This window comes from Habropoda laboriosa, unplaced genomic scaffold (genome assembly GCF_001263275.1).
Source record: "Habropoda laboriosa isolate 0110345459 unplaced genomic scaffold, ASM126327v1 scaffold578, whole genome shotgun sequence".
Taxonomy (NCBI): Eukaryota; Metazoa; Arthropoda; class Insecta; order Hymenoptera; family Apidae; genus Habropoda; species Habropoda laboriosa.
The window spans coordinates 1,753,591-1,769,957 of NW_017100941.1; the positions used below are offsets into that span (position 1 = coordinate 1,753,591).

At 35.0% G+C, this 16,367-nt stretch overlaps 1 protein-coding gene and 2 non-coding genes across 3 annotated transcripts in view; 2 read left to right on the forward strand and 1 right to left on the reverse strand.

The window, feature by feature from the left end:
* LOC108577572 overlaps positions 1–3,918 on the reverse strand; it is a 69,006-nt gene extending 65,088 nt beyond the window's left edge. Inside the window, exon 1 of the mRNA XM_017940753.1 lies at positions 3,774–3,918. Within this exon, the coding sequence (XP_017796242.1) occupies positions 3,774–3,918 (145 nt within the window). The remainder of the gene's footprint in view (positions 1–3,773) is intronic.
* On the forward strand, positions 2,986–3,057 carry Trnae-uuc. Its single transcript has one exon. It is a non-coding gene; the product is annotated as a tRNA-Glu (tRNA).
* On the forward strand, positions 3,209–3,280 carry Trnae-uuc. Its single transcript has one exon. It is a non-coding gene; the product is annotated as a tRNA-Glu (tRNA).
* Positions 3,919–16,367: the final 12,449 nt, after the last annotated feature.

The window sequence follows — 16,367 nt, forward strand, 5'->3', positions numbered from 1 at the left end:
TTTACTCGTGAAAAATATTCTATTAAAATAACAAAGCTGCTTAATTTTTTCCATCATCGTTTAACCCTTGCGTAGGCAACTAGGTACCTGGATACCCATTTCTATACTTTCCTTCAACAATTCTTTAGGTTCCTGTGAAAGTATCGTAAAATCCCACTTTTTGGACATTTCTACCTCGATATAGGTTTCGTACAAATTCAAATATTAAAGCTTGAAAAAACTGAGAACATTTTGGTTGCCTACACAAGAGTTAAACAAACACTAACATATTTTTCATTGAGCTTATTTCATTCAGTTTCCCTCAATTCCTCTAGTTTCCTTATTCCATTCCTTCAGTTTCCTCATTTCATTCCTTCAATTTCACTCAATTTTTCAAAATAAATTTAAAATTTGACCGAACTTGACCTATGATTTCTTTCCCTGACTATACATCCAAGCTATTTACCGTTTTACTACTACATCAACTAAGAAAATCTCCTATACCAATTAAACTTGCCAATCTTCAGTTTCACAAACAAAATCGAAAATTGCAGTTTAAATTAACATTTATGTACCGATATAACTGTTTCTATCAAATCTTGACCAAAATCTGCGGCACGAGTCTGGCTCGTTATCACGCGGCAACGGGGCTACCGAGGCACAATTCATCCTTGATCTTACAATTAGCGTAGAACAGAGTACACCGTGTCTGCTACCCGGAGGTAAGAAAGCAGAATTCGAAAGTGGACACTTCTTCGAAGAGAATGCATCGGGGCGGGGGTACAACGGTTGCAGATTCAACGGTACCTTGACGGTCACGTTTCTCCACGCCCTGTGATTATTGAATATTTAACGTCGGCTGCACGACGTTTGACTTCCTGATCCAACCGTGCAAACCGTAATCGGCGTGATCGCGCGATTTAACAACGCTCTGAATAGCCTTTGTCCCAAGATTTAGTGGCATCGATCCGAACCACGTTTCCAGCCTCTATAATATTACGTTCTGCTTTCCATTTCGTATCATATCGCGTTGTCTCTGTACGTTTCGGTATAGGCTATTCAAACTGTTCCCTGTACGCGCATAACTGGAGTTCCCGTGTCTGCTGGATCTATCTTCGAGGACGAATTAAACGAGGCTGAGGATCGTTGGGTGTTGAAGAGGTTAAAAATGGTAATTTGACGGTTTTTGGATTGGCGAAATGTGAATATTTGGAAATAAACTTTGTGAGATGTGTGCTATTGTGAAAAGTGACATTTTTCAGTGTCATTTTGACCACTGTTTTCATCTCATAAGGTCTCATCCCATCGTTGCGTATCGTATCACCGTTGCGTATCAATATTGACGGGCAAGCGTTGCACCGTTGCGTATCGTATCACCGTTGTGTATCAAATTGTGATTACGTTTTGATACGCGTGTCAAAATGTGATTACTTTTGATACGCAACGGTGCGACGCTTGCTCGTCAAAATTGATACGCAACGGCGATACGATACGCAACGATGCAACAAGTGGTTCCCCGCCTTAAAAATTTCACTGTTTCGGTTGCATCGTTTTAAAACTGTTTCATTAGATTAAAACGAAAGTGTACAAAGAGTAAAATTAAGGATTAAATCAAGATGAAAGTACGCCACATTTTCAAAGAGTTAATTAACTACAATAGAGTAGAAGTAGTTTCCGTACTGTGATCTACTTTTCATGATACAACAGCAGGCTAGAAAATTAGCTAGACGCTAGAAACGTTAATTAAAGGTAAATGAACTAAGGTTGAAATTAATTGCAGTGAAGTATAACGATCGAAACGAAGTAAGGGGATCGACTGTTTCGATAATGTCGACCTATACCCTTTTGTAGATCCTGTAGGTGAAAAGCGATCCTATCTTGTTTGCTGTATTTTAGTTTAATTAGGGACTTTCTAGGTCACGTTGCTTGGGGTTAACTAGTCACACCCATGGAAGAGAAGACTTCAGGATATGCTTGGAATTTAATGTACCAATTATACAGTTAAACAGCTTCTCGAATGCTTTGTTAGAAGATGCATCGATCAATCTGCGCTTTGTATAAATTGGCAACCATCTACTCTGGGAACTTTGTGCAATTCTCAGCTAAACGATACCTTCGAGCAAATTAATATTCCATCTCTCTCGTCAATTCTACCAATAGTACAGGATTCAGTAAAAACTTTCAGTCTTAAAAATTATTAAATTTCGTTTAGAAACAAATTGTGTAAGATTGAAAACTGAAAACACTGAAAAATGCTTCGTACGAAAGATTTAATCGAACCATCGTTGCGTGTAACGTAAACATTTAATTATTCCCGATTTGCATAAATGTATCTCGCGAAGACATAGCGCTGGTGATAGATACTTATCCGGCGTAACGATAGGCTTGGGTGTTACCAGAACGCGAAACACGGAAACACCGGAAGTGGCTGGTTCACCGCTCGAGATACATGCAAATGCAACTGATTCACCGTTCGAAATTGCATTGTAATTTTCGACGGTACTTGGAGACGATCACTTTGTACTCTACGTGTTCCACAGAGAACATATCTGACACCCTAATTGAGAACGTTGTTAATTTCGATGCGAATAACGAAACTGCTGTACGATCAGTGAAACGATAAACTCCTGGTATGTGCAAGGTCGAGTAAAATGCTAATTTCAAGTGCTGGAAAATGCTGGACATTTTTTTCATATGCAAAATTATCCTTTCGTTTAAATTAAAATTAGATTTTGCTTTTAATTAAAACTTCGGACAGATGTAAAATTAGCTCTGTGTTGTATTTCCAGAGAAAGTACTAAAAAGCAATATAATTTTTTAACAATTACACTTTACAACGAATAATTTCATTATCACGAATGTAACATTATCGTGAAAGAAATTAATTTTAATTCAGACTTCATTTTCTAGTCGTTAGTAGTAGAATTTAAACAATACAAAACAATAGGATTTAACCTAACATTGTACAACGAGTCTTACTGCAAACTTATATTTCTCCCACCACAATCCGGTATGGTCTAGTGGCTAGGATACCTGGCTTTCACCCAGGAGGCTCGGGTTCGATTCCCGGTACCGGAAGATTACTTTTTATCGTTTTTTTTCTTTAACACAACTATGTATTATGGTTATACAGATACATTGTTGTAAAAAACAATTTAATTTTTATAATTTAAATAGGTAACATTGAAATATTCCTTCTTATGGGTAAGTTATTCATGTTTCACCATAATCCGGTATGGTCTAGTGGATAGGATACCTGGCTTTCACCCAGGAGGCTCGGGTTCGATTCCCGGTACCGGAAAATTATTTTTTTTCTAAATAGAATTATGATACTGTTACTCATACCTTCCCTAACCCAAATAACGTTAAAAAATAACCTATTTATACATATATCAAAATATTGTTAGTTTTTGTACAGATTATGTGTATTACATGATTCATACGTATATCAAAAATTTTGTCCTTTTCGTGCAAATAATTTTTGTTCGTTGTTAAGTAAATTTTAAACATTTTCTTTTTACTTTAATATTACACGTGTACAATTTTACAAATTGTACGCGAATTAATAAAATCTAGTACGAGCTAAAGAAATACAATAATCTGACTTGCTAAAATTCAGATTTTCATTCCTAGTAGTTTAATAACAAATTATTTTTCAAAAATAACAAAGGTGAATTCTTTCATGGAAAATTCACAGTATAATAATTAACAGAATTTGATACTTTCATTATGCGCGTGTTAAACCTTTCAGATTCGGCCGAAGTGTATTTCTTCAGATTCAAATAAGAACTTACTTGAGAGAAAGAGGTCCTGGAGGGCCTGGGCAGCCTGGCATAGGAGAGCCCATGTTTCGGCAGCAGCGAGCCCTGTCCCTCGCAGAGCAAGCACATCTCCCGCTACTACAGCGAGTCCAGGTCCTCCACTTAGGTCGGTTTGCATCCTGTAAAACAAGCAAATTAAATAATTTAGTTCAACAATACAATAAATTGCGGCAACAATTGAATCATTTATAAATACAACTTTGTCCTACTGCAATACAAAATCTATAACAATTTTACTGTTCGTACAATAATTTTCTCTGACAGATTTTACACTGCGATGGCCACCCTAACCCAAAATCTGACTCACCCCTCATTTTCTACAACTTTCTCGTGCATTGCTCACCCGAACAAACTAGCTCAGACCGTTGCACCCTTGATATTAGTCATCAACCCCTCCACCTTAGACCATCACTTACGTACGGGAAACCAGTTAGTATTTTGGTTAGTCTGTACAACCAGCGAACCTCGATCTTGTACTAAAATATTTTACCTTCCAAGTGGTGTCTTTTAGTACGTAAAATCCCTCGCCTAAATGGTACACTTGTTCGACGGAATAGAAACTTCTATCTGTGAGTTAAATCCACGAATTCGACGATATCAAAGTGGTCACGCGTAGATCTTCACAACACAGGTTACTTTTCTAAATGAAGCACATACGTGTATCTATGAAATATATAAGAAATTGTCAATTGGTGAAACTACTACATCGTTCACCCTGTTCCAAGGTTCTAGGGTAAGTGACGAGCTATTTCTCAGTCCTCTTACCAGAAAGCACCCTCGCCATCCCCACTCTGTGGCCAGATCCTCAAGGAACAATGTTCCCATTCTTAAACCAAGGCAAAATCGGGTTACTTGCCACTTCTAAACTTTTTCACCGTTTCTTCCAAACAACCAATCCTATGACATCCTAGTTAAGTACTTATCGTCGAACGTCTGGGTTGCAGGTTCTCGTGAATACTCTTGGTGGCCACACGCAGGCTAAGTGTCCCTGCCATAAATCGTACGAATGCTAAATAGCCAAGGGTTAATTGCTCTCGACGACCCTTCGAGTACATATGTTAACGACTAACAACCAGCGAGGACAGCTTTGTATTTTTAATTAGTTTCGTGAATATTATGTATTTACAATTTCCTCGATCACTTTTAAATAATGTTTTTCTTATTTTATATTATATTTTTTTAAATTGTTTCTTTTCTATCTTCAACCAGAGATTAAAGAAATTCTCAAGATGCATATTTTACTATCTAAATGTCACATTTGTTTGCTAGATAAGATTAGAAATTAATTTTGTGAATATTACATATTTATGATTTCCTCAACTATTGTTAAATAACTTTTTTCTTATTTTATTGCATATTTTATTAAATTGTTTCTTTTCTATCTTCAACCAGAGATTAAAGAAATTCTCAAGATACACATTTCATTATCCAAATGTCAGACTACTTTGTTACTTCACGACAAATCGCCCAAATAAATTTCGAACGAAAGTTTTTTTAAATCTGTACACAAAAATATGTGGTCATAGCACTAGCTACTGAAATTTTTTTAAACGGGAAATTATTTATTACGTTTACTCGTGAAATATAAATTTCAATTAAAAATACAGATTAAAGTGTGTTATTAAATTAATTACCAAAGTCTAATGTCACATATGCAAAATAAAAAGATACATTTTTAAAACCCTCTAAATTCAAAACAAATTTCTATCCAGATCTCATTTCTTCGCATTCTATAAAAATCTTTATTATTTATCACACCTCTCGTTTTCTTCCTCTGCGCCTGCAGTCCCGCCAACATTAATTAACGCAACAGCTCTTATCACGAAAGACTCGGTAGTTACTTACTTTGTTCCTTCTGGTCGTTATAAAAGTAACCTTTTCAAATTCCATAAATCTTCCGAATAATTTCATTTAATCCACGTCAAAATATTCTCCCATTATTCTCAATTTATACTCCTTTACATCACCTAATTAACGTTTTCCTATCGCATCTCGTAATAATATAAAACCTACCTCGTCAATCACGTCTTGTAATTATCCAAATACGTACTTTTCTCTTCTATACCGCGAGGATAACACCGAACCTACAGTCTTTAAATTCTCGATGCTTGAATGGAAGAGCTTATCGGTAATTTAAAGGCCTCGACATAATACAGAGTTTCACTTTCCAGGTTACACATCAGATACACCGCGATTAACAATGTTGAAGGATCAGTTAAACCGCGCATTCTTCAAGTTTTCCAACTACCTACTCGCCTTTGTGACGATTTAATGGACAAGTGTCGTGTTTACAGGTTTAAGGGGGGGCATAGTTGAGCGAGTAGTTACGGCGATACAGTGGACGAGAGGCAACTATGGTTGAAATATACCGGTATCTCAATAAAATGTAACAAAAGTCATTTTTACGACCTAATAAAGTATCGGCATTTTAAACGTGTACGTTACAGACTACGAAACTTAATCTATTATTAATGCGTACGATGATGGAATAATATGCTAATTTTAGAGGGTATCTTATTTACGTGAATTCAGAAATTTTCATTTTCTCAAGAATTATTTGGAATTTCTTCTTTATTATTAAGTCGTGTAATGTGAAATATGGGATTTTTCGGGGGAAAATCATTTTTTAAATTGGAAAGAATGTTTTCCTTAGATTTTACGATAATAAGTTACCAAGAATCGCGTGAATTTGAAAAATTAATACGAAAGCGATCAATTTGCGAGCGATCTATGGTTTTAATCCTTTCATCGAAATTAGAAAATAAACAAAAAATATAAAATTTCACCTTAATTCGATCTTTAATTCTATTGAAATTTCTCCTTTGAAATTTCTGCAAATTAAAGATCCCCCAATTTCAAAACCTTCGAAAACAATTTCACAAATTTCCAAAGTTACACGGTCGAAGAAAAATATTTTCCAGCCACGATCGAACGTCTACCTTTCAAATCTCAGGTAACATAAAACTCCCGGGAAAAAGAAAGTAATTAACGCGATAATTGTCTAAAATACGTTAATTCGGCGAATCTTTTGAAACGGTTCCATTTTCTCCCCGGAAATAATCCTCTTAGTACCTGAAAATTTCGAGTAACAGAGGTGTACGGAGAACAATGTGTAGAAAAAGGTTGTTCGGGCGGTAAATTCGTAGGTTTGAACAGTGTCTACTACGAATTTGGACGTCCTAGCTCGAACGAGGGAGCTTTGTTCGCGGCTGAATCTTGTTTCGGCCTTTAGATTCTCTCGATCGATTTTTAAACGTGGACACACAATAGGGAAGCGCGGCGTCGCACGAAACAAGTCGGGAACAGTAGGGCTGCTAGCCATGGAACAAGATTGAAGCAACGTGTCGTGCAGCTCTAGCCGAGAACAAACAAATGTAAACAGGCCGGGGCGTGCATATTGGATGCATCGAGCTTGTTGGCCGCGGAGCTTCGATTATTTCAATCTCTTTTGTTCCACGCATCGCTTCCGCTCCATTTCACAGTATACGCCGAGGCGTACGAGACCTGAAACGCGCGTATTTCTTAATTAATTCGATCCGGATCGGCTGTTCTGTTTTACAGCCTTGCCTTGCGCCAAGAATCAGGGGAATAGAGGGCATTTATGGGGGTGATAAGAGATGAATTAGAGATTCAATTTTGCTCCACGTTTAGGTTTTTCATTTCTTGCTTCTCTTTATTTGGTATAGTTGTTTTGTTGAGAATGAGTTAGTTCAAAGATAGAAGGAATTCCGTTTTATTTCCGGTGTAATTAGAGGATTTTTGAGGGGAAATGTGGGTGCGGATGAAGATTGAAGATTTAAAGGGACATTAGAAAAGGAGGGAATTTGGTGAAGATAGTAAATAGGAAATTTAGTGAAGACAGTAAATAGGAAATTAGAATTGGAGGGAATTTGGTGAAGATAGTAAATAGGAAATTTAGAAATGGAGGGAATTTAGTGGAGATGGTAAATAGTAAATTAGAATTGGAGGGAATTTGGTGAAGACAGTAAATAGGAAATTTAGTGAAAATAGAAAATAGGAAATTTAGAAATGGAGGGAATTTAGTGGAGATGGTAAATAGTAAATTAGAAATGGAGGGAATTTAGTGGAGATAGTAAATAGAAAATTTGGAAAAGAAGGGAATTTAATGAAGACAGTAAATAGGAAATTTAGAATTGGAGGGAATTTAGCGAAGATAATAAATAGGAAATTAGAAATTCAGAATTGCACTTTAACAAATGCACGAATTGATAACACTATCAGAAATAAACGCGACGAAACAACCGTTTCGTACACTTTAGTTTAAAGTTTCCTCGGTGTGCGGTCTTAGCTCTAATTGCGTTAGAGAATCCATTTAAACGCAACGGAGAAAATGTGTGCGTGCTTATACGGAATAAGCGGGAGTACGTATGCATTTGGGAAAAAGCGGCTAAGTGTCAGCTGCGGAAGTGAAAACGCGTGAAAATCGAGCCGCGCGATGCGGTCGCGAGCTACGTGAGAACGGAGAGATTCGAAGTCACCTCTCGTTAATTATGTTCAGTTTCTTTTTACCATTTGTCGTTTAACGTTTGATGGAATATCCTGCTTCTTTTGTATCTTTAAAAAGGTACATATACCTTTTTTTCTTTTTTGTAATTTTTGTGTTCTTCGAAAGGTACAATGATTTTTTAACGAGCGAGGAGGAAAGTCAATTGAATATGAAAAATTGACGTAAAAATCGAGCGATACGCATGCGTTAAATTGTGAATTCTTTCTATAAATCTGACAGTTGCATTAACGATGAATTTTAAATATTGAAGCACTGCATATCGATGCAGCGTGTTCCATTTAGTCTCTGTGTATGGACGTTTTTATTTAGTTAATACGATCTGAAATGAATGGGAGAAGAGATCATTCCTTGAATTGGTGTATTTCATTCAGTGTCAATTATATCTGTTCGTTAATAAAATTGGTATTTTTTCGTCGTTAATTTTCATATTTTAAGGCTTTTGAATGCTTCTACGGTATTATATCTTTATTACTAATTGTGTGCACAGGTACGCGTAAATTAATTTCCTTAACTCTTCATGGAGAAGAAATATAATTATATATAGTATAATACAAAATATAAATTTAAAGCTAAAATATTTCTTCATCCTCAGAAACGACTTCACTGTTTAAGAATGGAAACCTGTGTTTTAAAAATATACATTCCATTCAATAGAATAAAAATGACTCGGTTTACATTTAATTTACTGAATTACTTCCCACATTCGTTCATACAAGCATTCCTAATTATACTTTTCCTATTTAACCATTCACCCCCTGAAGTACACTAATAACGTAAAAAAGGTATAACGATTACACGTATACCGTAAAAAAACATACTTTCGTTCAATCAACAATACACAAATACCAGAAAATCACGGAAAATCTGCGTCGAAATTTCCTCGAGCACCAAAGAAAGCGACGAAAAATGGAAGGAAAGTAGGCTGGCTGCAGTGTACGTGCGGGGAAATGCGTCGATTTCCGAAAGGACGCCTCTCGAAATTAATTTTTAATTTCCACGGTTATTACCAACACGCTGTACATCGAATTCCGTTGCGTTTCATTCCGCTTGACGCGGCGATTGCAAATGGGCGAGTTGCGGCAACGTCCGAAATCCAGAGTGGCCGCATGATCGAAAATGAAAACTCGTCGGTCCTGGATACGATCGATTTTTAATCAAACGCAGAGCATCCTTGCTATTTGCCACCGGTGCGTGCAGATTTGCCGACTGTAAATCTTCGCGCGCAGTCAGCCCTGAGGGACAGTCGACAGGTAGACCAACGGGTGAGAAATAATGGATATCGACCGTGTTTCCACCAAAACGTTATCTTCCGGCGTCAAAACTCTCCCTTTTCCATCAATTCTTTTTTTTTTTTTTTAATCATTTCCCGTTGGTTTCCCTTCGTTTTATCGATACGACGTCCCTTTGACGACAATTTTTTCAAAATTCTATTCTTAACCCTTTGTGTGACCCGAGTGTGACTCGACGTCAGTTTTATTCGCAGGTATGAATGCAGGAATTTTTAAATATATGTTACATTTTGCAACATTTTTTTCACCTGGATGAGCAATAGGTGAGCATATGTATGACCCTTAATGCTATTTTCAATGTAATTAGTAAGAGAAATTGTTTAAATTGGTTCCTATCGACCGAATGTCCTTCGAAGTGCATTTAAAATGAAACTCTTGAAATAATAGAGAGTTATTGAAAAAGAAATTTCAACAAAAATTTCGAGTTCAAAGAGAAACTTAATTTTTCGGAAATTTAACCCTCTACCGTCGAGGTGGAGTCCCAGAGACTCCGCTGATTCTACCTTTTTCGTTTTCTTCCATTCTATTTAGAACTCAGCGTTATTATACTAAAATGAAATTAATCCAACCAATCATTCTATTCTATAACGTTCATTAGGAAAATGTGTGATAAAGGTAAATCAGTAAGAAAAGTTGTCAGAAATGCTCTATATTTATGTATAAACTAACCGGAAGTTGCGGAGTTTCGTACACTCCGTATCGGGCTTTACCTCCCAAAAACGGTGTCTCGACAGTAGAGGATTGAGACAAAGCAACTATTTCGTCGATTCCGTATCGGGCTTTACCTCCCAAAAACGGTGTCTCGACAGTAGAGGATTGAGACAAAGCAACTGCTACAAATTCGTATGTTCATTCTATCGTCGTTTTAAGAACGCAAAAATATTTTTTGTAAGTGAAAATATGCGTTTGTTGTAAAGTAGGACCACCGTGAAAAATGTAACATGCAATATACAACAGAAGGAGAAGTATTTTCTGATATTTTATACGCATTTGTATTCCAATATAGTGTTTCCCATTCAGTAAACGATTTGTCAAAATGTTTTCCTCGTTCAAACGGTGAATTATTGTTTATAACTTGTTTTTATTTTATTTTAATATTTGTTCTCGATTATTTCACGCAATTGAACTCATGGTTGTGCGATGAGTTACATTTTGTTCGTTTCGTGTTCGTATATTTCATTTCGTTGTTATCTGATAAGGTGCAGAGTTAGATAGAGTAGAGATGTAAAGTTCGTAATATAAAATTGCAGAAGGTAGGGCTTCTTTGAGGATATCTTGAACTTCTGTACGGATCACTGTTTCTCAACTTAAAATTGTACAACTTTTCTTTAAAAGGAGGTTATAGTTCTCTGTGAATAGGAAGAAGAAAATAGGAGAAGTTTAATTAAGTTGTGACGTGCCTATATTTTTTTAAATGAAACCTACGATACGACAATAGTCTAAGAAGTTTGGAATAAAGAAATGCTAATAGAATAGACGAACTAAGTCGTGACACATCTTTTTATTATAGAATAACTATGCATTTGAAGATGCAATATATGCTTATCTCAATGCAGATCAAATTATGAATTAATTAAAAATAATTTCTAATTTCTTTTTTCAATGAACGTAGATATTCAAATATTAATACAAGTATCTCCGTAAATATTTTCTAATTTCTTTTTTTCAACAAGCATATTCAAATATTTTCTATTTTTATTTTTTTAAATAAGCATATTTAAATATTTTCTAATTTATTTTTTCAATAAGCATAACTTCATTATGAATTAATTCAAAATAATACGATTACCTGAAGTTCAATTCATTTAAATATCTTCAAGCATATTTTCTAAATTACTTTTTGGCAATAAGCAATTTAAATATTAATTTAAGTATCTCCGTAAATATTTTCCAATTTATTTTTTCAATAAGCATAATTTCATTAACTCCAATCAAGTCGCATCATTAAAATTTAATTAAATATATTCAAACTGTTCACCTGCAGGTTACTTGCTATCCATATAAAAAAAGTCCCACTTTCGATTTCAATTTGAATTTTTTTACAAGCTACAAAAGTTAGGCAGGACCACAGAAATACATGCAATAGCAAACGTGGCCATAGTTTGGACGATTCCTCGAATTTCTCCGAGCTCTGCCGCGACATGAAAATAAATGCGGTCGTATCGAGTCAAGGTTTTCGAATTGATCTCGTGGGCTGGAATACAACTCGGAGGTTATCGGGTTATCTGCGGAACTAAATTACAGATAGTTGAGCCTCGAATTCAACATTCAAGCTCCGCGGCTGTGTCCCCGGCTCTTCTACGGTCTCCTTGATTCTCAGCCGGATGTTTCCAACTTTGTCACTGCCATTTGTCCTTTCCGTTATGCAACTGTCAACCTTTCGATTTGTCTTTCCAATGATTTCGTAAGCGTCAGCGTTATCTCGCTTCTTTCGCGACACGTTGTACTCTTCCTTGTCCGAGATTAGTTTAAGACGTTAGACAAATTCGTGGTACTTTAAATGAATGTCAAGGAGAGAATTATTGTTCTGTCTTGTTATTTGAAATTGAAAAGGAAAATGACAAGTGCGGAAATTAATTTAATTAATATAATTGTAAGTGTAATTGTGCATTTATGAAATTGTTGTGTTGGATGTGTTAAATTGATAGAATAGAAAATTTGAGACGTTGAGGATTCGAATGAAAATTCGGTCTTATGGTGATTATGAAAGTGGTCTAAGTGAAAAATCTAAAAAAATTCAATTTATCGCTTATTTTCTGTTGCGTCGATTTTTTTTTAATAGAAAAGTATTTTGTGAAATATTAGAGTATATGAAGTGTTAAGTTTCAATTGTGAAGTATTAAATTTCAACTGTAAAGTATTAAATTTCTATTGTAAAGTATTAAATTTCAACTGTAAAGTATTAAATTTCAACTGTAAAGTATTAAATTTCAACTGTAAAGTATTAAATGTCCATTGGAAAGTGTTAAATTTCAATTGCAAAGTATAAAATTTCAACTGTAAAATATTAAAAAATATGTTTTGATACACCCAAAGGAAAATTTCTAAAAATCTCGAAACGATAAATATTATATATGACTCAGGCCGTTTTCACAATCACACACACATATTTCTTCGAAACAAATTTTTCTTTTTATCAAAAAATAAGTTTTAAATATTTCACTTAACGAACAATAACGAGATAAGTATCCCAGATTTTTTGAACGTTCGGAACAGTAAAAGGATTAGACTTGGACATAAATGACCCAGTTTGCAATAAGGAGTGTGGAAAAATATGTTTGCCTCCGAAGAGTTAAGCTCTTAATATAACAATTCCACCTACTCTGTAATTGCAATTACACATAAGAGGCTCTGCTTGATAAGACTTGACGTTTGAATTATACGAACTACTCCTCTGTGTAACTCAAGTATTTGCATTAAAATACACATATACTTCCTGTCCTACGTGCTATCAGTTCTACACAGTATTTGTCAAACGTGAAACTTTCATTCGACGAATAATTTTGTACATTAGAATTTTGACACCACGAAGAACTTTATTAACATAAAAATGAGGAAGAAAAGTAGTGGTAAAAAAAATTGCAGAACTTTATTCTCGAGAAGTCTGTTTTTATTTATGGCAGTACTGAATTTTAGCAAAGTGTGTCGGCTATAAGAGCCTAGTTAAGATTTCATGTTTTTAAGGCTGAGAAGAGTGTGATAAAATCCAAGTTTATTTCATGGTTCTTGGGCACACTTTTATAAGGAAACCTGTAATTTTATGGTAAACTGGCTGGTATAATGTACAAGCTGAAAATTATGTAATATTGATGCTCTGAGATCGCATGTTGCTGTGTTTTATATTGTTTATGCCTGTGAACAGGATCGTAACTACACAAAAGTTTCAGACTTTAATCTTTCTAATTTTATTCATATTTAAAATTGAATGCTGCTTTTAATCGCTGTAGAATTTTCCTCTTTTTATAAAAGTTAAATCTCTAATCTAATAGATCCACTTTTATTACGTGTGTACCTGGCTGTATAAGTTTTTCCTTTTTGGAGTTAGGCTAATTGTCTCATAAAAGTGTTACATTAATATCGTCAATATTTCCCTTTGGCATTTATCATTTCTGAAAGTAAAAATCAGGGAACAAAAGTAATAATTATTTACAAAATATTGTTTTAAGAAATCATTGAGAAAAATATTTGTCGCCTAAATTGAAGGTAATAATCGAAAGAGTTTCAGATCTCTTCAGAATTTACCTCAGAATTTTGAAATTCCACAATTTACCATAATTAAATCATTTTAATTCTTACATGATTAATTATCAGCAACCGAACAAAATTTCAATCATTCACACTGCTATTCCTAAAAAACTGTTCAAATCCAAAAAAAAAAAAAAAACACTTGTCGCACCACAACTTTATCGATTCGACCTACAACCCTTAGAATCTCCACCAAAAACACGACAATCTCACTTATTCATAATCACAACCAATTCATCCCAACAACAAACCACTCACTCCACAAACTCCCCAAATCACTACAGAAATCATTTAATCGCCCCATCGCTTCCTTCCCAACCTCCGAACGCTTAACAGAGCCGACTACCTACCACGAACACAGTAGAACACGAGAAAACGACCGATTCGTAGACACGATCGGTTCTCCAACAGAAGGTTTCAACTTTTCGCGACAATCTCGGTTCCATTGCAAAATTCCGCTGTCCGGGCAAACTTCAATTCCGAACTTTTCCACCGATACCGATCATTCTTTCTGTGTACGTTTTAAATGCAAATGGCAGAAAGTTAGCAGGCCACCCCCGGTGGAAGTTCGGCGAAACTTCGGCTGCTAGTATTTACCGAACGCTCGTCAAAGCGCCTCCAAGGTAATTCCTTCTGGTCGAAGGATCGGGCGAAACTTTCAGCCCCCAAGTATTACCTCCTTCGTGACAAATATGCCGGCGAGAAACTAATTCCTCGCCCTGTAACACCACCCACTCCCCCTTTTCCATCGTCAAGGAAAATATTCCAGCTAGAGAGGACGATAAGGGGGATGAACGTCAGTTATAATGCATCGATGGATCGATTCGTTTGACAGTGGAGGAGCCAAGTTGCGCGAGTGTTTCCCCGGTTAATATAAGAGTAAAAGTTTTATTCGATATACACTGGGAGTATATTATTTTCGTGGATATTACCTGGGGAAAAGTTTTGATGGAATACGGTCTCTGCTTATTGTAGATATCGATAACAGGCGCGTGTAATTTAAATGTGCATCTCGGGGTGATATTTCGGGGCAACGAAGTGCTAGGTTCTATTTTTGGTTTTGTTGTTTGAGGATGGAGAAAATGAAACGTAAATGTATGAAATAAAGAGTAAATGTGATGTTAGTGTTGTTTGAATTTAATGGAAGATCGACTGTATTTTATTGGAAAAATTGGTACTGAAGAATCAATGTAGATAACTTAATACTTGTTGGAGGGAATAATTATTAGAAATAAAGATTAGTTACTAATAAATGATGGAAAAAGATTTATTATTAACGAATGATATAGGGAAATATGTTTCTTTTTGCATGTACTAATTTCAACAGCTTTAATTTTCATTAATTCTGGTAATTGACAAATGAAACGATTACACATTTTTGCAAAAACAATTACTGTATAGTTTGATTTTAGCAAGAAAATTGATCAAAACTGAGCTGCTATATTTAATATCATGGATTTTATTGTGCCATGAGTGTTTATAAATGTTTAGCCAGGCTGAAGTATTTATTTAATATAAGAAAGTGAATAGTAAGTCGAAATAAATAGAATTTATGCATTTATTAATAAATATCATTTGTTTGATGTAAGTGAATAGTAGGAAAACTACATAGAATTTATTTGTGTATTTAATATAGTGAATAGTAAAGAAGAAAAATAGAATTTGATTATTTATTTAATATGGTGAATAGAAAAATAAATAAAATTTAATTATTCATTTAACATAAGTGAATAGTAAATAAAAGTAAAGAGAATTTAGTTTACAAAACTTAGTGTTTTCATTAACCAATTTTTCCGCAATCAATGTTCAACGGATTATCGTTCACGTGACTAACGTATCGATTTGGTACAGCACACTTACTTAATTATTCTGATAAGCACTGAGCTTCGTTACATCTGACAAATTATAGATCCTTTCGCGATCAAGGAAATGTACAATAGTGACGTAACTGGGTCATCGATTAGCCGATGCTTAAAGGAGATTGGAAGATTATTCAATTTGAATTATGCGATTCCCGGATTTGCTCAATCTGAAAATGCAATTCCAGCCAACGGAAAGTCAGGCTAACTCTTCGCTTTTGGCTTCGATAAAAGTTGTACAGTTGACAAGGAAAATATGAGAAAAACCGAACTATCCGCAAGGAGATTCTGTTCAAATCCTGTTGTACACGTCGAATTTCCAATAGTTTTCAATTTCTCTAGAATACTCGTATTCGAGAAATACGATATTGCTGATACGACGCTTTTAAACTCGGGTGAACATTGTTTCGAAATATTGAACAGATTAGATAACCTGTTATCACAGTGGTTTTTAATTAGAACGTCGATTAATTGATATTAATTGAAAACGAAACCCCTTTATAAATTTTGCATATAAAAAAGTGACACATCTTTCTTCCACGATTTTCCAAAGTAGCTGCAAACATGAAAGACTAGCAAGAAAATACCGCCTGACAATAAAACCACTCGAAAATTGTCCTTTTTTCTTGAAACTGTTTCATTAGCC